The sequence below is a fragment of the Colias philodice genome, chromosome 20 (genome assembly GCF_061535455.1).
Source record: "Colias philodice isolate Cphi_HAF_F1 chromosome 20, ilColPhil1 Martin Lab GWU primary, whole genome shotgun sequence".
In the NCBI taxonomy this organism is placed as follows: domain Eukaryota; kingdom Metazoa; phylum Arthropoda; class Insecta; order Lepidoptera; family Pieridae; genus Colias; species Colias philodice.
In genome coordinates, this window is record NC_143105.1 from 1,138,031 (window position 1) to 1,163,492 (window position 25,462).

The 25,462-nt window shown below is 35.5% G+C and overlaps 2 protein-coding genes across 3 annotated transcripts; one reads left to right on the top strand and one right to left on the bottom strand.

Moving 5' to 3' along the window:
- Nucleotides 1-53: 53 nt before the first annotated feature.
- On the top strand, nt 54-13,462 carry LOC149479245 (uncharacterized). Its single transcript, XM_089707836.1, has 14 exons — nt 54-272; nt 437-620; nt 1,124-1,222; nt 2,009-2,094; nt 3,332-3,515; nt 5,243-5,377; nt 6,036-6,124; nt 6,822-6,937; nt 7,740-7,950; nt 9,010-9,148; nt 9,649-9,782; nt 10,618-10,759; nt 11,727-11,941; nt 13,099-13,462. The coding sequence occupies exons 1-14, from the start codon at nt 220-222 to the stop codon at nt 13,244-13,246; spliced, it is 1,935 nt and encodes a 644-aa protein (XP_089563962.1). The 5' UTR covers nt 54-219; the 3' UTR covers nt 13,247-13,462.
- Nucleotides 13,463-15,171: 1,709 nt separating this feature from the next.
- On the bottom strand, nt 15,172-25,304 carry Noc3 (Nucleolar complex protein 3). Of its 2 annotated transcripts, XR_016317197.1 has the most exons (14): nt 25,145-25,304; nt 24,788-25,068; nt 24,333-24,526; nt 23,134-23,345; nt 21,983-22,148; nt 21,452-21,572; nt 19,728-19,941; nt 18,997-19,185; nt 18,478-18,659; nt 17,762-17,967; nt 17,266-17,438; nt 16,520-16,737; nt 15,275-15,863; nt 15,172-15,231 (listed from the first exon to the last, which is right to left on the bottom strand). XR_016317197.1 is itself a non-coding variant. In XM_089707830.1 (13 exons), exons 1-13 carry the CDS (start codon nt 25,148-25,150, stop codon nt 15,677-15,679), a joined length of 2,349 nt encoding a protein of 782 aa, XP_089563956.1. In that variant the 5' UTR covers nt 25,151-25,304; the 3' UTR covers nt 15,172-15,676. The 2 variants fall into 2 exon arrangements, 1 of the variants encoding a protein (XP_089563956.1); XM_089707830.1 differs by having other exon boundaries at nt 15,172-15,863.
- Nucleotides 25,305-25,462: the final 158 nt, after the last annotated feature.

The window sequence follows — 25,462 nt, forward strand, 5'->3', positions numbered from 1 at the left end:
AATCATTTTTACGATATTCGTCAAAAAGACATGTCTGCCGTCATTGTATATATTGGTTTCATAAAAAACTGACTTCTCAATTGTCAAGTGTGCTGTGTGTCGTTATTTTGATTTCAAATTGTTTCAAATATTTACCAATAATTTTGAGAACTTTTTAATATCCGCTTTGTTTTATGTGTTTAATATATATTTTCGTATTGGATTTGTAAAACAGCCAAAATGAATAGATACGTTCCTAGCCAGTCATCTGCAATGAAAATGCAAAAATCAAGGTAAGATAGATATAATTTTAATATCCGATACTGGAGTATCACCAATTCGTGCGCAATTCAAAGATATTTACGAAATAAGTATATTAAATATATATATTAGTCTAATATACGTATTATAAAATGTGGAAAATATGATAATAAAAATTGGAATTCCACGATTTTAGACTTGAAGGTAAACCATCATTGCTACCAAAACTTCGTCAAGGGAGCTCCACGGATCGTATGTCGACTGAATCTCGGCGGCCTTCAGCCACTGGCCACCGTTCTAGCAGTGCAGAACCTGGCCGTGGTACTTTTGGTTCGCATTATGGTAGAGAGGCTTCTGCTTCTAAATTGCCGTTGAATCGGGTAAGTTAATATAGGAACGATATTTATTTTACTCTTTATATTGTTATTACTTCTGAATGTAACTGTATTTTAGAATATTCCATTAAAACACAATCCAAAACATATTTTGCCTTCAAGCATAGAGTGAATATAGGTAACTTTGAGACAAGTGCTTACCATCTTAGCTTAACATCAGGGGTGATTGTGGTGAAGTGCTTCGCTGACGAAAAAATAAACGGGTTGCACTCCGGGAGTGCCGGCAGAAGTGAAAACTTCATTATTAACATTGAGCATGTTTGATATCCATCCGTCTTACGCTTTTTCGATCAGGTCACGTGTCCTGACGCGAGTTTAAGATTTTATACCCAACGCTAAGAAGTTTTCACTTCAAAAAATTTGGTAAATTCAATAGCAAATCATACATTAGTAGTTTATGTATTTAACTAAAAATAAATAATCTATACATATAGTTAATAAAACATTAATTATTAAATGCAAGTTGATATAAAACTATATTATTTCAGAGATCTCGTTCACAAACTGGTGATGGGAGATATGATCAGCTAGTGGTGACACCTAAACGTGGAAGCCATTACAGTAGACAACCAACTATTACACCTGTGGTTTGTATTATTATTTAAATTATATATAACATATTAGTACTAACAATAATTAATCTTAATTATATTGTTTTTTATTATTTTTAAGCTATTGCATAGCTTCTATCGCGGGCCTTGAGCGCGGGGACCGAATCCAGAAATTACGTAACGAAAAACCTCACGCTCCCCAGTCCGACGGGCGCGGAGGAGTGGCTTGAAGGCATAGCATGCAATAGCTTTACCACGGCAGTCCCCGAGTGCCACACGTCTTTTTTTTTCATAAAATCTATATGAATTGAATATTATCATATGGGCCATCTTCATAATGGGCAGCATTGGGCGAGTAGAGACAATCACGAAAGTGTAGATGACCTATATGTCTATGATTGGCCATCATAATAGATGTATATTCATAAATGCCATAATAGCGGCAAACATTTGTTGAGTCAACGCCCATTATGAAGAGGGCCCAATAGATATAATACCAGACGAATTATCAAAGATTCTATTAATTTTCATATAACCATAGTATTATTTTTGACTACCTCCTCAGTACAGTAGTTGACGCATGAGCATAGAGCCGAGGAGTCCTGGGTTCGATTCCCGGTGGCGACGAAGAAAAATAAAAAATGTCTCGGTGTAGCAGAACACAGAAGGCTGATCACCTACTTGTCTCTAAAGAAAATCGATTAGTGAAACAGATGTATAATGCATCTGCCCCTTACCCCACTAGGGGACATGGGACTTCACTTTTATTGTATTATTTATTGTGCATCTAAACTATTTATATTTAATTTTTTTTCTTTTTAGAGAACACCATCTCAAGAAAGAGCAAATAGAAGTTGGCAGGCATCTTTAGAGAGGGCTGTTGCGTTTGTTACTATTAAAGATCAGAGGTATGAGGATTATTTTACATGTATTTTATGTATTGCCATTATATTTGCATTCTAAAGTATTTTATCTATACTAATATTATAAAGCTGAAGAGTTTTTTTTTTTTGTTTGTTTGAACGCGCTAATCTTGGGAACTACTGGTCCGATTTGAAAAATTCTTTCGGTGTTAGCTAGCCCATTTATCGAGGAAGGTTATAGGCTATATATCATCACGCTATGAGTGGAGCCACGGGGGTGAAACCGCGCGGAGCAGCTAGTAACAGATAATATACAATCAATTAAAATATCATAAATGATTACAAAAATCATTAACTGGCTAATGAATATTTTGAATTAACAACATTCGGTGTGAGTAGTTATAGCATGTTTATAATGATTAATGATTAAAATATTTAAAACTGTTTGCTATTGTTTACTATAATGTTTTTTTTTTCAATTGCCATCTGTGATCAGTTGTTGACTATGCACAGATAATATCTGAACGCCAAATATACTGACCCAAATATTATTTGGGTCAGTATATTTGGTGCTTGTAGAATTAAAGCCAGTGCCCTTATTTCGCTTACTAATATAACTCAAAATCAATACTGACCGGTTGGCTTGGTTGGTAGTGGCCCTGCCTTACAAGTCAGAGGTCGTGGGTTCGATTCCCACCCGGGGCAAATATTTGTGTGATGAACATAGATGTTTGCTCTGTGTCTGGGTGTTAATTATCTATATAAGTATTTATTTAAAACTAGCGGTCCGCCCCGGCTTCGCCCGTGGTACATGTTTACGTTTTCTCTACATAAGAACCATCCTCGTACTTCAAGGAATATAATAAAAAAAGAATTATCGAAATCGGTTCAGCCGTTCTCGAGTTATGCGCTTACCAACACATTTTGCGATTCATTTTTATATATAAGACTAGCGGTCCGCCCCGGCTTCGCCCGTGGTACATATTCACGTTTTCTCTACATAAAAACCATCCTCGTACTTCAAGGAATATAATAAAAAAAGAATTATCGAAATCGGTTCAGCCGTTCTCGAGTTATGCGCTTACCAACACATTTTGCGATTCATTTTTATATATAAGATTATACATATATGTATGTTTATCAGCCATCTGGTTTCCATAACACAAGCGAAAAGCTTAGTATGGGATCAGATTGTGCAGTGTATGAAAATTGTATAATATTAGCACTTTTCAGTCGTAAATTGAATGTGGAAATGAACTCATGATATTGAATACATTTCCAGGCCAATATCAAACATAGCCTGGCAACGAGTGGAAAACGCTCGAGTGGCTGAAGCTCTAGGCGCTCGCGGTGAACCCGGGGCACTCATTCGGCCGCTCACCATCGCTCGTTTTGTGGATATTGTGCGCACGTTGTTGGCGCCAGTGTTCAAAGACGCGCTGAACAATGATAACTACGTTGCTAAGGTAACGACTGTCGCCATGGTAACGGTTGCCATGGTAACTGCAGCATAATGCTCAGCTGGGCGATCGCTCTGGCGGGTCACGAGTGGCTGAGTTGGTCAGGCATCCGCCCCGGAATGGCGCGAAAGGATGCGGGTTCGAGTCCCGCTGAGTGATCGAATCCTAAAATCCTATTTATTACTTTCTAAAACCATAATTCAACACACACAAATATTAACAAAACCTATTAACAAATTGGCTGAACTTGGCCCAAAACAGAGGCATTCTTTGGGGGAGGCTTTTACCATAAAGAAACCTAACGAGTACTTAACTTTACTAAATTATATAAACTAGATTAGTATCTAAATGGTTCTACAATGTACTCAAACTGTAATCTATACTTATAATAAATCTGTAGAGAGGCCAATTCTGTACATGAAATATATTTAAAAAAAAACTATGAAGGGGTGATAAGGGATCGCTACTGATGCCAAAAATGCAATCAGTAAAATTTTTGTCTGTCTGTCTGTCTGTCTGTCTGTCTGTCTGTCTGTCTGTCTGTCTGTCTGTCTGTCTGTATATTCGTTATAGAAACAAAAACTACCCGACGGATTTTAACTAAATTTGGCACAATTATTCTTCATACTCCTGGGCAGGTTATAGTAAAAGAATCATGTAAATCGGTGTAGAAACACCAAAGTTATACATGAAATACGTTATAAGTCATCGCGCGTGAATACAGAATCATGCCATAATGTGCCATAAGGATTATTTTTGTGTATCAGTTGCCGCGTTCGACGCGCTGCGCGGCGGGAGCTATAAAAATTAAAAAGGCGGCGGGTCTGCACCCGTTTCGCGTTGTCACGGCATCACGTGTGAATGGCTGAACCGATTTCGATTATTCTTTTCTATTATATTCCTTGAAGTACGAGGATGGTTCTTATGTAGAGAAAACGTAAATATGTACCACGGGCGAAGCCGGGGCGGACCGCTAGTTTTAACTAAAATTGTATATTCTTATGGAACAAATAAAGCTTTATTTATTGAAGTCATGGACGTATAAAAAAGACGGACGCCGTATCACGAACAAACAACGTGAAGCCACCATAGTAAGCTAGCGATCGTGTAAAGACAATGAACACGCACACACTCTCACCATAGTAAGCTAGTCGGCCGCCATTACGTCGTGAACCGTCGACCGATTAACTGCGTCACTGTTTCACAAAAAATATTTAAAATGCCGTCTTGCGTAGTTAAATGGTGTCGCAACAGTACAATTTTAAATAACAAAACACAAGGGATTACATTCCACAGGGAACCAAGTTATTTCATTAATGTTTTAATGACAAAATTATTACGACAAAATTTATAGAAAAAAAATACAGCCGCCATTGTCATCAGGACATCTGTTGCCATAGTGTTGCCATGGCAACATGTCACACACACATGGATCTGTCGCCGCCATTACTAGGCTTCACTCAATGTTTAGGCGATATACCGTCCGTCTTTTTTTATACGTCCATGATTGAAGTGAAAACTTCTTTAGCGGCGTTGAGCACTTTTTCTGTAATGGGTATAAAATCTTAAACTCGCGTCAGGACACGTGACCTGATCGAAAAAGCGTAAGACGGATACCATTCCAAAATATGAAACATGCTCAACGTTAATAATCAAGTTTTCACTTCTGCCGGCACTCCCGGAGTGCAACCCGTCTTTTTATTTATTTATTAACAAACAAACAAACATTGCAGTTACCGCACCTCGCCAAACGGCTGCTGTACCCGGGCACAGTATCCAAGTCGTGGCTCCGTACAGTCAACACGCTGCATGCGTTCCCACACGCGCTCGCACTTATATCGTATTTACTCGATTTGGTTACGCATATAGTAAGTATTGGTTTATCTATACTAAAACTATAAAGCTGAAGAGTTTGTTTGAACGCGCCAATATCGGGAACTACTGGTCCGATTTGAAAAATGCTTTCGGTGTTAGATAGCCCATTTATCGAAGATATATATCATCACGCTAAGACCAACAGGAGCGGAGCCACGCGGGTGAAACCGCGGAACGCAGATAGTCTGTTATAAAGATCATTTTCTTCATCCATATAATATGAACGCAAAACTGCTTTCATTTAATTTGCCAGCTGATATGTGCAAATATGTAGTTGCTGCATTCTACATAAAAAAACACAAGTAAGAAAGAATATTAGAAAGAAAAGAGAATCCATTAATAAAGTGGATATCAAAATGTATCATTCAAATAATATTATGAAGAACTTAAATTTTTCTATTTAAATAATGTACTGTTAACATGAGTTCTAAATTCCTATTTAGGGCTGATTTTTCAATGCTTGGATAAAACTTATCCGTCCAATAAACTATTACAAGATAATATTAAAATGTCACGTAAACTGTCAAATACGGACAATTAGAATACGTTTTTAAAATGGTTTATACATTACTCGACGAATAAGTTTTATCCAAGCATTGAAAAATCGGCCCTTAAATGAATATTATATTTGATTTATTTGTTCACTTTCAGGAAAGGCCAGTTTCCAATGACTGGCTGTTTGTTGAAAAAGATGAGCTGTCTTGTATGCGTCGAGATTATTTCACCAAGTGCTGGCTTCGGTATTTTATTTTATTTTATTTGCAACACAAACACATATAACAATAATATAGGTACAATACTTATTTCACTTTAAACCTTAATGACTAATGGTTATTGCAATAACATGTGTTGACTATAAAATATTACAATCGCTTACACATAAATAAAGAGTTATCAATATACTAACTAATAGATAATAGGTAATTTAAAAAGGGAAATGGTATAAAAACTACAAGAGACAAATTTCTAAACTATGTCATAGGTATGTTAACTACAATAACTTGCTTATAAGTTATGTACTACATTGATAGATATCTGTCATCTAATTGTTTAAATAAATAAATAAATCGGAAAATTTGTAAATTTAGGGCTGATTTTTCAATCGTTGGTTAAAACTTATTCATCAAAACACATATTAAACTACCATTTCAAAAATGTATTCTAATTGCCCGTATTTGACAGTTTACAGGTGATTTTTTAATATGTTCGTGTAATACTTTATTAGAGGGATACATTTTAACCAAGGATTGAAAAATCAGCCCTAAAATAAAAAAATAAAGTATGCAATCAAAAATATTGACCTCAAGATGTTTTGTTTGTTTTACTTTTAAAGAAATGTCTAAAAATCACACAAAAATTTTGTTTCACAAAAATAATTTCCTTGCATTTGCAAAAGAAAAAATTGCTCTAAAATTAATATTTAAACTATTTTCTCAGTTTCCAAATGCCAGGGCATGAATTTGAAGACTTGGATGAGGAATATCTTCAAAATTTACAAAAGTACCTCGGTAATGATGAAGAAAAGATTGCTGAACTACAAATGGTTATAAAGAGTGAGTAATTCTAGTACATATCATATTATTTTTGAAGTGAAAACTTCTTTAGCGGCGTTGAGCACTTTTTCTGTAATGGGTATAAAATCTTAAACTCGCGTCAGGACACGTGACCTGATCGAAAAAGCGTAAGACGGATACCATTCCAAAGTATCAAACATGCTCAACGTTAATAATCAAGTTTTCACTTCTGCCGGCACTCCCGGAGTGCAACCCGTCTTTGTTTTAAAGAAATTTATTTCTTACTACTAAAAGTAGTAGTTTCATTTCAAAAATGATAATATAAAAACAAAATCGATAAAGAATAAAGGTAAGAAAACTGAAAAGTGTCATCGTTCTCTTAATAAGTGCACGTAGTTTGAATTAAATCTGTCTGTTTAAAGCGTGTCAACATACAAACATACAAGTGAAGCTAAAGACAGCGTAAAAAAATATATTAATGAATAGTTGTTGATGTGCCTTCTATTACGACATAAGCTTTACCAATAATATTAATTTGAATTTTGAAGTTTTTAACCGACTCCAAAAAATGGTGGAGGCCGGTGTATATTTTTTAACTAGCTGCTCCGCGCGGTTTCACCCCCGTGGCTCCGCTCCTGTTGGCCGTAGCGTGATGATATAAAGCCTATAGCCTTCCTCGATAAATGAGCTATCTAACACCGAAAGAATTTTTCAAATCGGACCAGTAGTTCCCGAGATTAGCGCGTTCAAACAAACAAACAAACTCTTCAGCTTTATAATATTAGTTTAAATACACACAACATGTGGCGAAATCGCTTTACGTGTAATTTTTTATCTCCAGAATACGAGGAAGTCCTCGATGACGAGGAAGAACAATCGGCCCGCGCGGAAGAACAGCGCGTGCGCACACTCAGCACCGAGCTGGGCGCAGCTGTGCGCGGCGCGCGGGCCGGCCGGCGGCAGCTCGGCGCCGAGCGGGCGGCGCAGCTGGCCCGCGCGCCGCAGCTCCAGGAGCTGTGCACGGTGCTCGTCGCGGATATAGAGAGAGCCAAGTGAGTATATTGTATACTAGGTTTCCGCCCGCGGCTTCGCCCGCGCAGTCAAAGAAAAACCCGCATAGTTCCCGTTCCCGTGGGATTTCCGGGATTGAGTCGTTTTCCCAGGATAAAAAGTAGCCTATGTCCTTTCTCGGGTATCAAAATATCTCCATACCAAATTTCATGAAAATTGGTTCAGTAGTATAGACGTGATTGAGTAACAGACAGACAGACAGAGTTACTTTCGCATTTATAATATTAGTATGGATTATAGTATATATTATAGTATATATATAGGATGCGGACATAAGATCTGATTGGTCTACTAGTGATGATCATGACTGAGATATTGTAAAGCAAGGACAGCGTGCTACCGGTGAGTATGAAGTGAAATTCACTAGCTCACTCATTGTCACTCGCTGTGAGTGTTTTGTGTGTTGAGTGTGTGGTATAGTTTAGACAGCTTGCCAGTGAGCGGGCTGCACAGCTAGCCCGCACGCCACAGCTCAATAAGTTATTGCGGGTGCTGGTCGCGGATATTGAACGGGCCAAATTATTATAATATACTTACTGTGCCTAGCACTTTTATCCGCATTGCTCAGCTCCTATCGGTTTAAGCGTAATTATATGTACTATGTATATAGCCTTCCTCGATGTGGTTGCTGTAAGGCGAAGCGCGGTTAACCACGATTCATTGATGATAGATTTAGTGCGGATGTAGAAATTGCCAAGTAAATGTGTTCAAATACACACTCACTAATCCCACTCACTCACTCGCTGCCATACACACACTAAATTTACATTCACCTTGCTGCGATTAAGTTCGAATGTTAATAGATCCACGTAAGTGTGTGCAGATTTTGATAAATGTGGTTGCTGTGTATGAAGGATATGTTCTGTGTGCTGCTCGCGTATATCAACCGTGCAAAGTGATTGTGTGCAGCTGTGTACGAGTGCGGGTTATACTGTGTATAGTTGTGTATAGAAGCGTTATTGTTAGTTATTTACTCCGTATTAAAAAAAAAGCTGTACAAAAATTATCGTTAAAATTAATTTATACATATATTATTATAGATTGGAGCTCGAGGGACTCCGTGCGAAACTAGAGAATCAGACGCTGTCAGTGGAGGAGCGGCTGCGGCTGCTGGACCAGGTGGACTACTCGCTGCGGGTGCACGACTCCAAGCGGGCCCTGGCCGACAACGTGGCCAAGGTGAGACCTCACGAGCTCACACACTCACTCACTCACCCACTCACTCACCCACTCACTCACCCACTCACTCACCAACTCAGACTCACTCACACTCGCACACAAATGTAGTAACATAAACAGACGCAATAACGGAAGCAGACACACAAACAGGGACAGACAAAGTAACATATACAGATGCTGTTATAGAATTGGACGCTGTAACAGAAATATACACAGAAGCAGACGCAGCAACTGTAACAGACACCACAATAAACACAGAAACAAACACATACACGTAAATATAATAGTTTTATATTAATTGTGCTTGTTTCTGTGATACACGAACACAGATTTTTGTCTCCAGATATAGTAGAGTCTAGTGAGCCTACTTTTTATCACGATCAAATCCCAAGACATTTTTTTTTATTACGTCGCGTCGGCATATAACTTATATAAGTAAAATATATTGACTAAATCATTTAAGTAAGACATTGACCTAAACATTTTTAATTACATTTCAGACGATAATAGCCAAAGAGAACGAGTTAGCTGTCTGGCAGAAGAAAACTCTAGACAGTTGTATGCAATATAAAGAGATGCTTATACATTTGGCTCCGGACTGCCCGCAGATTGGTAGCCTTGTTGTGGATGAAAAGTGAGTGCTTTTTACTTTTATTTATTTATTTATTTATAACACTTTACTATGCTAGTTATACAAATTACTTAAAAACTAAAACTTATAGCTAAACTAGCACAGAGGGCGGCCTTATCACTAAAGAGTGATCTCTTCCAGGCATTTAAAGTAATATTGGGTATCAATTTACTGTATAAACCGACTTAATAAAAGGAGGACGTCCTCAGTTCAATCAGTATATATTTTTATTGTTATTTTGTTAAAGTTAACACAAACTTCAGAGATAAATATCCTTTATTATATTAATAACTTACCACCCGCGGCTTCGCCCGCTTTGTCTAAAACCTAATAAATTATATACTAAAACCTTCCTCTTGAATCACTATCTATTAAAAAAAACCGCATCAAAATCCGTTGCGTAGTTATAAAGATTTAAGCATACATAAGGATAGAGAAAGCGACTTTGTTTTATACTGTGTATTATCGTCACGGCATGGCGAAAAACATCGCGGATTTGAATTATTCATTATTTTAAATGACTTATTAAATATATGATTATTGTAATTCCCATGACGTACCTAGTACCTACTATAAACATGCTCTAAAATTATCATAAGTAATTGATAATAGTCATCATTTTATGCATCACTACATAGTATAAAACAAAGTCGCTTTCTCTGTCCCTATGTCCCTTTGTATGCTTAAATCTTAAAAACTACGCAACGGATTTTGATGCGGTTTTATTTAATAGATAGAGTGATTCAAGAGGAAGGTTTTAGTATATAATTTATTAGGTTTTAGACAAAGCGGGCGAAGCCGCGGGCGGTAAGCTAGTTAATAATAATTTGTTTTGCAGGGAGTTAATGGAAGTCTCATGCGGAGTTCACATAGCTCGTGCAACTGAAGAACTAAAACGGCACCTTTCAGCACTTTCCGCGAAACGCAATGAGAGAGCCAGAGACAGAACCGCGCTGCAGAGGAAACGGGCTGCGCAGCTTGTGAGTGACACACGAACATACATACACAAAAAAAAAGACGGGTTGCACTCCGGGAGTGCCGGCAGAAGTGAAAACTTGATTATTAACGTTGAGCATGTTCGATATCCATCCGTCTTACGCTTTTTCGATCAGGTCACGTGTCCTGACGCGAGTTTAAGATTTTATACCCATTACAGAAAAAGTGCTCAACGCCGCTAAAGAAGTTTTCACTTCAATAACAACCGTACACGCTTATCCATGCGAACGTTCGTGGCTGAGCTCGAGACCGCACCCGCGCTGCGCAACATAACTATGATGTATGTATACAAACACTAGCTGTGCCCTGCGGCTTTACCCGCATTGCTCCGCTCCTGTTGGTCTTAGCGTGACGATATATAGCCTATAGCCTTCCTCGATAAATGGGCTATCTAACACCGAAAGCATTTTTCAAATCGGACCAGTAGTTCCTGAAATTAGCGCGTTCAAACAAACAAACTCTTCAGCTTTATAATATTAGTATAGATATAGATTTTCATAAACATACACACCCACATGTACGCACATGCAGAAACACATGTACATGCATAGACAAATACAAACACACATACGCACGCTATACACAATATCATTATTACCAATTATTTTTCGTTGCATTATGAAAATGAAAAATGAAAATCCTTTATAGCTATAGAAATAAAAACAAAAAGTAATAGACAATACATTTAAAATAAGCAAGGGAGGCCTTATCGCTAGGTAGCGATCCCTACCAGGCAACCTTTACAGTAGAGTATTATTTTTGTTTAACTTGAATACTTTTTCAATATGCTTTTATTTAGCGGTATAAATTTAGTTCAATATAATAAGCAACTCGATTCTAAAGCGAACCATTTAACCATTCTATATTATGTTACTTCTTATTTAAATAACAAATCAGTCTTACCATCTTTCAAAATAAATTAATCATTCGAATATTAATTTCCCTTCACAGGAAGAAGCGCGAACAAAACTAACCGAACTCAAATCGGCCATAGAGCGTGAACAGCAAGCGTTAGAAATGGAAACGGCACAAGAGAACACCGCTGCAGCCGAGTGGAATGCTGAGGAAGTTCTGATGATGCAGAGGATCCAGGATCTGAGGGTCCACCAGCAGCAGTACAAGCAAGTGGAAGACGAGCTGCAGTTCTGGGAGACGCAGGATAAGACGTGAGTTGGTTAATATATGTATAGAAAATTTAATAACCTAACTTATTCAATCTATACTTAATATTATAAAGCTGAAGAGTTTGTTTGAACGCGCTAATCTCAGGAACTATTGGTCCGATTTGAAAAATTATTTCGATGTTAGATATATCCTCACGCGGTTGAAACCGCGCGGCACAGCTAGTAAAAAATAAAAAAGAGATAGTTTCGAACACGTGTCAGAAGTGAAACTTCTTTGGCAAGATTCAAAGATAACAAAATCGTCGCCTTACTCCATAACTTGACGGTATTGTCATGACGAGACCTTGAAATTTTACTCTCAACGCGCTTAAAGAAGTTTCACTTCAAAAATAAAGTTAATACGTGAAGGAAGAATAATTTCCGATTTCGCTATGGTTTCTCAAAGTTTACTTTTAGGTTATATTTTGAATTTAGTGTGTAAAAATTTGAATAAGCGTGTTTCGTTTCACGCCCGATCTTTATTTTATATTATAAATGCGAAAGTAACTCTGTCTGTCTGTCTGTTACTCAATCACGCCTTAACTACTGAACCAATATACATGAAATTTGGTATAGAGATATTTTGATACCCGAGAAAGGACATAGGATAGGTTTTATCCCGGAAATCCTACGGGAACGGGTTTTTCTTTGAAAACGCGGGCAAAGCCGCGGGCGGAAAGCTAGTATGTAATATGTAGATAAGAAAGAAATACTTATATATAAAAAAAAGTTCTTTTTTTTACCTACCTATAATATAAAGTACATTAAAAGCTCCATATTCGCGTTTTCACAATTCGCGGATTACTAAAATGCGACCTAATACCTGTATTCGCGGATCGAATCGGTAAAAATAAAAAACGAGTAAAAAGTGCCAATCCATTGCCTAAACCTGAAAATAATACCTAATTAAATGTTAATTAATAAATAATATGTTTGGTCAAAAACTTCAATTAAACTGTTTTCTTTATGTATTTGCTTTTTTATTTCGTCACCTCGGAACGTATTCCCTATATAACCCCATACAAATTACCATTCACGGTTTCATTATTCGCGGCACATTTATGGAACCTATTACCCGCGAATAAAGAGCTTTTACTGTACTCAAAAGTCTACAATTTATTCATATTAAAATTAAATTTATTGTAATTATCTTATTACAGTTGGCAATCAAGATTATCAACTCTCCGCGAATACGTCGTCGAACAAAGGCAAGAGGCAAATCGTTTGATAGAAGATACAAAACATAAACTATTGGAACAAGCCCGAAGTGCGATAGTTGCTTGGAACAAGAGGTTGGACATGATGTGAGGACAGACATACAAAAATATGTGTATAAGAGGATAAATAGACTAGAATTTGCTATTTGTACGTGTAAGGGATAGTTAAAAACACATTGTTTTATACACTTATTGAGAAATAAACGAAAACGTGTATTAATTAGTTTGTGCCAAACTACGAAAAATATACCTCATAATAAATGCATTGTAAAATTTTGTTTAAGGTACTTTAACTATCAATAAATCGCCTGTTGTATCGTTAAATAAGATTTTACTGTTTTTTCATATTTGTATTACTTTTTCAAATCTGTAAGAAGTACGTTGAAGAGAATTATAAAGCTTTAACTGCTGGTTCAGATAAATATGTTATTTTAGTAGTATGACGATATTTTTCAATTTAGTATTAAGCATTTTATAGAAATAAAGTACATATGTTGAGAATGAAATTTCTTTTATTTTTCTCAATTATTTAATTTACAACGTCTCCCACTTTTTTTGCTATGCATTATCAGATATATCTTGGCCACTATGTATCATTTATTATCGCAAAGCTAAACACTAAAGTCAAAACTAAAGAACCTAGGCATACAATCTTACATCCTAATTCATACATATTCATAATTATTAAATACACGTGAAAATAGTTTGTAGCCATGTGGCATCAAGTAAGTATTCTAATTTTTATGAAACTCAGACTCAAACAAACTCGAACATTTATTTATTCAATTAGACTTTTTCTAGAAATCTAGAAGGACTTTTGAATCGTCTTATTACATTTTTAACATTTACCACCGAAATCACATACCCATTAGAAACTTGTGTCAAATATTTATATTTATTATCGAAAACTTTTCATCTTTATGTTAGTACATAGGTACCTATTATAATAATAAAAATTTTGATATCGGAAAGCTAGACTGAACTGTGCTAAAAATACGCTGGTGAAACCCATTTCGCTGTCACTGTTAAATTTGAGATTAACCTTATGTAACAATAACTAAAATATGTAATATGCTACGAAGCCTTAGTTAAGTTTAAGTATCATTGGCGTGTTGATTAATGATTTGAATGTGTATCTTATTTTTGTAAGTTCTAACAAAATTAAATGAATGTGTTGAATGGAATTACAGTTTGACCTGCTGTTTCAGATAAATATATTTGTGAATTTCGTGTATAAAGCGCGTCACACACGGTGAAGATACTATAATATTTTATCTTAAGATACGGTAATATTTTATATTATAGTATCTTAAGGTATCCGGTATCAGCGTTCTGACCATCATTTTTCTTTTTGTCATTGCGTACTAAGACCCCTGTAGAACCGCCATCCTGTTACAAATGACCCACAATTTCGGGTCAGTTACGTAGTATATAATTATAGTTCCATGATTACCTCAAAGGTAGCGTTGAACTTAGAAATGTCAGTCATTAGAACGTATTTTTTTCAGAAATGATGGCTCGTAGGAAAAAAGTATTGCGATTTTGTAGGGGTAATAATCGGTTCTTCGATTTTTCTCTTAACTAATTTAATGATTAACTTTTCTAAAAATTGCGACAATGTACTTTTTGTAGCACCTTAGTAACTTTTTTCAGGTATCGTATGATAAGCATTTTTAAAAGATTTTTTATATTAGTGTTTTGAACAAATTCTACTTCGAGATGAATGCGAATGATTGTATCTCTTATATTTCACTCACTTATATGTTTTGGTCTTTTTTGACCGACTACATAATATAAATCGGATATTTACTAATTTAATAAAACACTTTTGCTTTTGTTCATGTTATAAAGTGTATATATACGTTTACGAACGTGTATAAAATATCTTGTTAAGTCCATTAGAAAAATATATATATACATACATACATTATGTATGTAAAATAAATGTTTTATTTTGAACACGTAATCTTCAATAGGATATTAACATGACTGTAGGTAACACAACTGATAGACTCATATACAGGGTGTCCCACTATTGGTATACTAAGCGCGAAGGGACTTGTAGTTTTGCATACACTGATCACGTAAAAAATACTTAAACAACAAAATTACGTCTAACATTTTTTGCTACATTTTTCCTGAAAATCCATGTTTTCTTCTCTAGCTTCGCGCAGCCGGCATATACCGCTTCACTAATGTGAGCCCTTTGTCTATGAAAACATAATCTTAAAAGATAGCTCACATGCTAGTGACAAAGTTGGGCGGGTTGCTTGTTATGGGTCTACAACATAGAGTTTTAAGAATTCATCTATTTGAAAAAAAAAATGCGTCTGGAATTTTATAAGTATTTTTTACGTACTCAGCGTATGCAGAACTATAACCTCCTTTGAGCTTTATATACCAACAGTGGGACACCCTGTATAGGACCAGGAAAGAATAAAAAAACACATGCTATAGTTTTTAGTGAATTTTTGGTAATGGAATTAAATAAAACACACCAATCAAGTTCAAACAACTTTATTTATCTAACATTAGGCAGTTTCAAATCTACAGCTTCTTCCACACTAAGGCAGTGTTTGTACAAGTCTTGTTGTGTCCACGTGTGGTCGCGGCCTAACTTGCTCTTAGTGGGGGGGACGGGAGGGGGGATGGATGGTTTGAATGCCATCTGGGAACCGTCGTACTCGGAGTAGATTTGGAGGGATGATCTGGAAATAAATTAAATTAATATAATTAGGTGTATATTATGATTTTCATCTTAAAGAATATAATACAAAACACTTTATTGTGATAATAACTTGAAATAAATGTACAATGCGGCGAACTTATCGCTTAAAAGCGATTTCTTCTAGGCAACCTTGGAATATAGAAAAAATAAATCATTAATTGGATGTAGGAAAAATTAATATTAAAGATGATTCTTTCAACAGTTGTTGTTATTATAAATCGAATTGAATTTGTTCTTGAAAAAAAAAAGGTTAAATTAAAATATTGAAAATATCAGTTGTTTTTATTATAATAAATATAACTATTCTGTCACATTTATTGAAAAATTATTTTCAATTAGGTCGGCAATACCTTCACAAGTTTTTTTTGGGCAGATTCATGGGCAGTGGTGATTGCTCGCTACCGGGCGACCACCAGATCAATTGCCCACTTTTTAATAAATAAGTTGCCAGAATTTTTATTTATTTTTAAACTACCCACAATTTCGTCAGCTCCACGGGTGATTGCGCCTGCCCCAGTACTGTTACCGCCACTTTCCTCGTAGTTGGATAATAAAGCCTCGCTAGAGTTGCCAACTTCAGTCTACATAAATTCAACATCAAAGCCACCTATAACTTCTAAATACAAAACTACCCACAATTTCGTCAACTCCACAGGTAACTGTCCTTGTCCCAGTATTGCCGTTGCCACTTTTCTCGTTGTCGGATGATAATGTCTCGCCAGTGTTGCCAGTTCAAACAATGTAGCTGCGTGCGCGTTACAATGTTCTGGGGAAGGCACATGTGGGTCGAAGTGACCTGAACCCATTGTTTCTTCTGTATCGAGCAGGGAAGATACTGCTTTGTTTTGTGTGCACTGAAATAGTAATTACGTAATATTATGATTATGAAAAATGGTGAGGGGAGGGTAGGTTTCAGTTACTTTAAATATTATAATATACTAGAGCTTCGATAGAACTCGATTACTTGAGGGGCTAATAAATTTGTTAACGGTAAAAGAGGTGACAAGTGGGGGGAAGTGACGAGGCGTGGCGATTGTGAGCAGAAAGGTGGGTAATCTGGAGGGGATTGCCTGTTTGCGTGACATTCTCGCGCCCAGAATAGGCTTAGCGCTTGCTGAACGTTACATAGTACACAGCGTACACTTCACAGTACACACACAGTACACAGTGTACACTACACAGTACACACGCAGTACACAGTGTACACTACACAGTACACACGCAGTACACAGTGTACACTACACTACGCAGTACACAGTGTACACTACACAGTACACACGCAGTACACAGTGTACACTACACAGTACACACACAGTACACAGTGTACACTACACAGTACACAGTGTACACTACACAGTACACACACAGTACACAGCACCCACCAGCGTGTGCAGCGTGTGCAGCGCGGCGAGTGCGGCGTGGTGCGGCAGCTGCGTCGCCAGCGTACCCAAACGCTTGCTGAACGCCTGCACCACTGAACGGGAAATACGTCGAGCTCGAACACACACTGCATTGATGGCTTCTAACACCAGCCGGATATCTGACTCGTCTGATCCTGGAAAATCATAAAAAAAAACATTTAAAAATGCAAAACCATGAAGAAAAAAGCAGCGTAAAGAAAGAAGTAGTCATAGACCACGAAAAAATCAGTTGAGTAAAAATAAAAAAGACGGGTTGCACTCCGGGAGTGCCGGCAGAAGTGTAAACTTGATTATTAACGTTGAGCATGTTCGATATCCATCCGTCTTACGCTTTTTCGATCAGGTCACGTGTCCTGACGCGAGTTTAAGATTTTATATCCATTACAGAAAACGCCTCAACGCCGCTAAAGAAGTTTTCACTTCAAAAACAATATAAAAGGACTAGAAAGCATCTCACCCGCATGCACCTCCAAAACCGCTGCATATAAGTACGCGTGGAAATGCCCCGGGTCCACATTGAGCGAATCCGCCGAAGCGAGTAGAGCTAGTGCGGTGCGAACACAACGTAACCGCGAACTGCGCGGTACTAACTCATCGCGAACTAATGCGCCAAGTATAGCTACTAGATCGCTGTAGTACTCGAGATTGATGACGTGCGCGAATCTGTTGAGTTAGAAATAACTAAGAAAGTTACAATTTGGAAATACAAACATTGCAATAACTGCAAATAATGTTACAGGTAAAACAAAATTAGAAATGATATAATAATTGCAAATTAAGTTACAGGTAAAAAAAGTAGGATTGCTGCAATAATTGCAAATTAAGTTACAGGTAAAATAAAAGTAGGATGGCTGCAATAATTGCAAATTAAGTTACAGGTAAAACAAAAGTAGGATTTTGGCAATAATTACAGATGAAGTTACAGGTAAAACAAAAGCAGGATTGTGGCAATAACTGCAGATGAAGTTACAGGTTCAAAATATATGGATTATTGCAATAACTGAAAATAAAGTCAACGAACAATACAATAGTATTTTAAAGTAGGGAAACTATTTGTTTCCCCCTAACTATTAAAACCGTCAAAACCATTTTAAAAATGATTTCACCAGTTGAGTCACATTTTATTCATTCCTAATCCATTGCAACTCAAAATTAACAGCTATTTATACTCACTTAGCAAGCCCCTGTAATACAGCATTAAGCAGCTGCGATCTAGGCGCGGTTTTCAACAACCGGAAGTAGATATGGAATGCGAGTTTCGTCACTTCCGTCAGCTGTTTGAGACGCGCCGCTTCGTTCTCTTTCGCTTCCGTTTCCAGTAACTCTTTTTCTACTTCTTTGAGTTTTTTTGCTCGCTGAAAATTAATATAAATAGATGTCACAACAGCACCTAACATACTATCCATACTTATCTAATACTAGCTTCCGCCCGCGGCTTCGCCCGCGTTTTGATAAAAGGTACCCTATGTCTGTGCCAAATTTCATCAAAATCGGTTGGGAGGTTTAAGCGGGAAAGCGGGAAAGCGTAATAGACAGACAGACAGATAGAGTTACTTTCGCATTTATAATATTAGTAGGGATGATATTTAGTTTTATAGCATTCAAATGCAAAAAAATACCATTTTTATATTTAATTTCGCATAATAGGAAATATTCTAAAACTACCCCACAAAAACATTAACAAAAACCAACCTTCTTCTCTTTCTTAGATAAGTTAACAATACGTTTCTTATGTTTTTCCTCCTGTTTTTTCTTCAATTTGAGCTCATTTTCTTCATCCAAATGCACATGTTCTATTCTCAAGGAAAGTAAGCAGTCTAAAGCGCTCGGCTGCAAGTTCTCACCGCGACGCTTTACAAGCTGGTTTATGAGACGCACTATCTGTAAAAAATATGGTTTAGAATAATAATAAAATTAAGCGTTTGAAGCATAAATGACAATAGCATAAAAAAAGTAACAATTTTAATGGATTTACCACGTATTTTATTAAATGAAGTCGTACGGACGGACCTAACGACAAAAATCGCTACACGAATTTTTTTTTATGCACCCAATCTGGAATCTTTTTATTTAGTATATGAAGTCGTAACAAATTGATTATTACAATAATTTCTACCATTTGTTGATGTGAGTGATGTTAATACATTTTATAACAGTTTTCGTTTAGTTTAATAACTGATATTAACAACCTAAAGATTCTTTTTGCGTCAATCATAACTTAACCAATTTCTTTAACAATAAAACCTTATTTATTTACTATTTATTGTACAAAAGTCTTATAAAATAAAAGTACAACAAAACCATTCAAAATGTACAAATGGCGGCCTTATGGATCAAAGCCATCTCTGCCAGGCAACCTTCATAATTTAAATAGCATCCACCTTTCACCCAACTAGAGAACCCATATAAAAAGCAATACTTACAGACAGTGTAACATCCCCCTTCCGATCCTCTTTAAACACATTAGAACAGCACTCGGTCACAATGTTCCTCGCTTCCGGGATCCTGCTATCGAGGAACGGTATCACACTTTGTGCTATGTTGGTTGAATAATTGAAGTTTGGTTTGGCTTCGAGGAGACTGCACATTGATCGGAGCGATATGAGTCCTAGGTTCGTTGTGGAGGCATCTGGTTTTCTAGAATTTATTGTTTATAACATAAAAGGTATACTTTTTTACAACAGAATTCCTCATAGTATTAAAGAGTTTAGTAGTGCTAAATTTAAAAATTATGTAAAAAACGTATTAGTTCAGAGGGCCTTTTATAGCATTAAGAGTCCTAATACAAAATTGCGCTGGACGAAAGCTAGTATTTTTACGTTTGAACGCGATCATCGTGTGTCGAGCAGCAAAGGCTGAAAGCGCTCAAAGTGGAAACATTATAGGACCTTATTATCTCGGTATCGTCTACTCCACCAATTCTAATCTAGAATCGTGGGCTTCCCGACTACTACGCGCGGGAAAAACGTACTTTTGTAATTTTGTGTCTGACGGAGCAGCGCAACACGTCCTACTCCCTAAAGCGCGGAGCGCGGTCTGCCGTAACAGCGTTTGCACTCCCGTATATAATCGAAAATTCTAGAGAACTTTAAAATATTCCATTCCTTTCATAAATCATATAATATGTATTTTTTGATTGCAAATTTTTAAGCATAAATCTATCATTTAATGTGTATTTTTTATTTATTTTTTACTCTGTTGTATGTCATAAAAATTCGACGCCAAATACACATAAAATTTCATCAAAGTAAGGCAATTTTAACTTAGATTTTCTTTGAATTTTTGAATAAAAGTATGTACTTAAATTGCCTCGAGCATATTTTAGGATGTCTCAGTGTCTTTACTGTCGTATATTTTATAAGAAAACTTCTTCTTTTAAATTCCGTGTAAACTACAAAGACACGAACGTCCCGCATGGAAAAAATTGAAACACCTCTCAGGTTATTGGCTATTAAACAAACTGGACAATGAATATCAATAAATTGTCTGGAACATATTTTAGATATTGAATGAATCTTTAATTTAACATATTATAACACATTGTTACTAATTTAGTTTCGTTAAACGTGCTCCTAAAGAATTACAGAAACAAGTCAAAATCACTCTAAAATCGATAAGGATTCTTAAGGAATATATGGAAGATAAAAACCCATTCTTTGGCATGTTATGATAATATACAGTTACATATTTTGTAAAATTAAATTGTAATACTGAAATGATTTAAAAGAGCAACTATGGAGTTTCTTGCCGGTTCTTCTCCATAAATACTGCTTTCCGAATCGGTGGTAAATGTTAAAAATATGTATTGACGTTTCAAAAGTCTAATTGAATAAATAAATGTTTGAGTTTGAGTTTAAATGTATTTATTAAGGAAGAATGACGAAATATTATTAGTCAAAAGACGTACAGACCTTTCACACATTTAACATGTGTTTTTTATTTTTTATGGGCATGGTAGATAAATATTTTATGAACGGTATATTTTATCCTGATGAACTGATTTTGTTTACTGTATGTATAGTAAAAAATAATTTGAAGTAAAAGACAAGGAAATAACCATTGCATTTATGTTAACAGATTTATGTTACAGCCACAAATAGATGGGAATTGGCATTCTAAGTTATTGAAGTAATAAGATGACACTTACCGGTTATCGCCTTTCTTCCTTCTCAAAACTGATGTTGCCTTTTCGATTCTCACTAGATATCTCTTGTAAAATTCAAGTAGTTCTTTTTCAAATTTGTACAGCGCTAAGGTGTCCTTTTTCACTAAAAATTAAAAATAAAATTAAATATTCATATAAAATGCCAAACACAGTCCCTGTATTTTGTTTTTTTCTAAATTAAAATGTTGTTGGGTCTATTATTTTGTTCTTTTCTATATTTATATGTTGTTTGATAGACCTTTTATTTTAATTTACTAATAGATCAGGGTTCAAATTAAGAATTTACATACTTGGTTTTGTAGATTATTGATTTATAACACAGAAATCTTTCATTAAATATTAATTTGCAACGATAAATCATTTACTAAAAAAAAACTTTAAACTTTCACCAAAACTCCTTCATAATTTAAAACAAGTTGTTAAAATAATTGTAACAATATGTGTTTAACACGTATGAAATTATTTCATATTTGCATAACATTTATATCAGTTATCTAAACTTATTTGACTCACATTTAACATCAGTATAATCCTGATGTCTGATCCTATACTCCGGCAGTATGTCCCTGAACACCTCCGCTGCGGAGACAGTTGCTAACTTCCGAACTGACAGCAGATTTAATGACCCGTCCTTTAGTTTTTCCTCCATTAGGTATAGGATCGGGTATAGGTTCTTTAGCTGGAATATGAGAAATAAGTCATTTAATGAGTTAAATGTACTTGATAGTGACAAATTCTTGTTTGTGGTTTGTTTAGACTATACTCTGTCCATTATATTATTTGCTTTTTGACAGCTCCACGCCTATGAAGGATTGTATTGTCTATGTTAAAATGTCATACAAATAATTATTGTACTTCATGGACCGGCCCCGCCCACTTAGTGATGTCTACACAGAATTATTCAATGATGGGTCGATAGATTATAATAATCGATAGAAATACTCTGTAAAATATATCCGATACAGAAAAACTCTTCTAATAAGTTATATCATTTAAACATAAAGACAACCAAATTGTAAGATAGAAACCAATAAATAATAAAATATTAGTTTAGTTTAGTTTTAACATAAAATGCATAGATATGTGGTCTTATTATCACATATCTTATTAGTACGTTTACGTTGTAATTATTATTTACGTAACTAATTCGATTTTTGATAATATTTTGAATTTATAATTGAAATGGTATCACAATCGATAATCTTTTAGACATCACTTCTAGTATCACCCGTCGAGCTGTCAAAAAGCAATTCTTATAGTGGACAGACTATAGGTACATTTTAATTACATTTTTAAAATTACAATTTCAATATAAAATCACCCCAAAAATCGTAAAACTGAAATCACGCGATTTTGTGGATGTAGCAAGAAAATTTACACAAGCAGAATGTTATAATATTCAATAGGTAATTTCTGTCGCCTATTTCGATTATTTGAATAAAAATTATCTGTTTGTACTCTAGGGATAAAAAAATCAACATAAAGTATCAATTTTCCGATGTGTCATGGATTCCATACTATAAATGCTGAATTCCTCAAAAAAAGGTACAACGCAACGGTAAAGGCACTACATTAATATCAGGAGCACATTGCAACCCAACAAAAAATAAAGTAAACTACATATTAAAATACATAAGTATTATAAAAATAACCTCAAAACCCACCTTCTTCTCCGGACTCTCAAGTAGCGAGGAGCACAGGGCTCCAATCCTTAGCTTCTCATGCCTCAATTTATCCCGCCTCGCAGCCAGCAGCTCCACGGCTGTCACCACACCCTCACCCTCTTCACCGGGATCCATGCCGGAGTCTGATGCTGTTTCCTCGTTATCCTCCATTTCTATTTGCTCGACGTCTGATTTTTCTTCATTGTCTGACACTGAAAGTGTTTGTGTTAAATATTATATTTAAAGCAAATGTGAGATATTACAATACTCAATACTAATTTCTATGCATCAAAGAAAAGGAAATATAAAAAAAAGACGGGTTGCACTGGGGGAGTGCCGGCAGAAGTGAAAACTTGATTATTAACGTTGAGCATGTTTGATATCCATCTGTCTTACGCTTTTTTGATCAGGTCACGTGTCCTGGCGCGAGTTTAAGATTTTATACCCATTACAGAAAAAGTGCTCAACGCCACTCAAGAAGTTTTCACTTCCATAAGTGAAATTGAACTATGATATATAGAAAATTAAACTTGATTATAATTAGCTTGTAAGCTTTTAATATTTGTGACAAGGTATTTCATTTTTATGTCCTCACGTTTACAACTATACCCAATAAATAACCTACAAAAATTAATTAGTATTTTAAGTTTGATGAAGCCATGATAATATGAGTATTGAAAAATATTGTTTAGTTTTCATTCCAAAAAATTATAGTACAGTGGAATTCGTTTATAATGATATTGAAGGGAAATATCAAACGCGTCATAATAAGCGGACGTCATACGAAGCATTTTGTAGAAAATAAACAATCTCCTGTTTCATAATCCCTTTTGTTAGTATGTATTTATTTCAATACAGGGAAAAAAATAGAGATAACTACAGATTTAGACAAATAACTAAAAAGGTGTGAAGCGCCATACATCGTCGGATACCACATAATTCTCCCAAACACTGCTGAAAGTGTTAGAAATCATTTTGGTCACTATAACCGGACAATTTATTAAAAATTGGTCACAATAAACTACATGTCACTATAAACGAAGTCATTTTATCCAACTTTCCATAAAGAATTTTATATGAAAACCAATTTTCGCTGTGTAATACGTCATAATAAGCGGTTGGTCAATATAACCGGAGTCATAATAAAAGGATTCTACTGTACTACTTTTGTAACAAAGCTATTTTTAAAAACAACTCACTTTCCACTTCCTCAGCTCTTTCCTGCAGTCCTTCCTTAGTTTTGATCGGTAGCAACGGCCGCATCTTCTTCACAGGCCTCTCAGCCATCTCCTGTTCATACTTCTCTTCCACATCACTAGCACTTTCAGCCCCACTGTCACCGCTAACTGGCTTTTGGGCCTTTTCTCGACCACGCTTCCTTTTCTTACTTTGACTGTATAATTGTAACGATAAATGAAGCTATTAACATCTGTATTTTGTAAAATTCTTAATAAAGATTGAAGAAAATTTTACAATGCATAAGCTTTTGCATTATAACAATGTTTTGGTGGTTAGGTATGTATATGAAAGCTTGTTAAAACTATTATAGCTAAAGTATTGTTAGTATGTTTCAATTTAAAATTGTTTAGTAAATATACTTTTATAATTTGTTTAAGTAATACATATAATATTATATTGTTGAAATATAAAGTACCTTTTAGTCGGTTCCTCTGCAGGGACGTTAGAGAGCAATTGTGGCTGTTTAGCAAGACGGCTCATAATATATTGCTGCTCCTCTTCATCTAACATGTCCGCCCATTCATTGCTTGATGATTCGCTATCACTACTGTACTCCGGCTGCATTTGCGTGTGCTGCTTATTTTTTGGCTGTGTCTTCGGCTTATGACGCTGGAGCTTCAATTTACCAGCCTTCTTCATCTTATTCGTTGTGTGGTTGGTCCTTTTAATTTTACTAATCTTTATTTTCCCCTTTTTCTGTAAAACATTTTTTAAAATGAGAACGAGAAACTTATCCGTGAATGTGAATAGTAAAAACATTGAATATACTTACCGCCATTGTGAAGAATTTGTTTAAAACTTTGTAAACCTTATAGAATTTTATTTACAGGGGATAATTATTGTCCTTATTCCTTTAAAAATACAATTTACAGAAGCAGAAACCGCATGTTTCTGTTATGACGTGAAATGTCTGCAGTGACAGTTTTTAAAATTGACCACGGCGTGTGACTTTGACAAAAAAGGAAGCTTACAGCTTTCGTTCAATAACTTATGTAATACTTTTAATAATTTTAAAGAATAATTAAATTATATTGATACTTGAGGAAAATATTTGTCCGGATTATAAAAAAAATCCTAAATATACAAATTT

Bases quoted from the DNA above. Each gene is read 5' to 3' on its own strand.
- LOC149479245 (XM_089707836.1), top strand. From the start codon at position 220: ATGAATAGATACGTTCCTAGCCAGTCATCTGCAATGAAAATGCAAAAA. The intron at 9,783-10,617 runs GTGAGTGCTTTT...TTTGTTTTGCAG, and splicing joins AGCCTTGTTGTGGATGAAAA to GGAGTTAATGGAAGTCTCAT. The intron at 11,942-13,098 runs GTGAGTTGGTTA...ATCTTATTACAG, and splicing joins TGGGAGACGCAGGATAAGAC to TTGGCAATCAAGATTATCAA.
- Noc3 (XM_089707830.1), bottom strand. The intron at 21,573-21,982 runs GTGAGTCAAATA...TTTAATTTTTAG, and splicing joins GGATTATACTGATGTTAAAT to TGAAAAAGGACACCTTAGCG. The intron at 17,439-17,761 runs GTGAGATGCTTT...ATGATTTTCCAG, and splicing joins GGTTTTGGAGGTGCATGCGG to GATCAGACGAGTCAGATATC.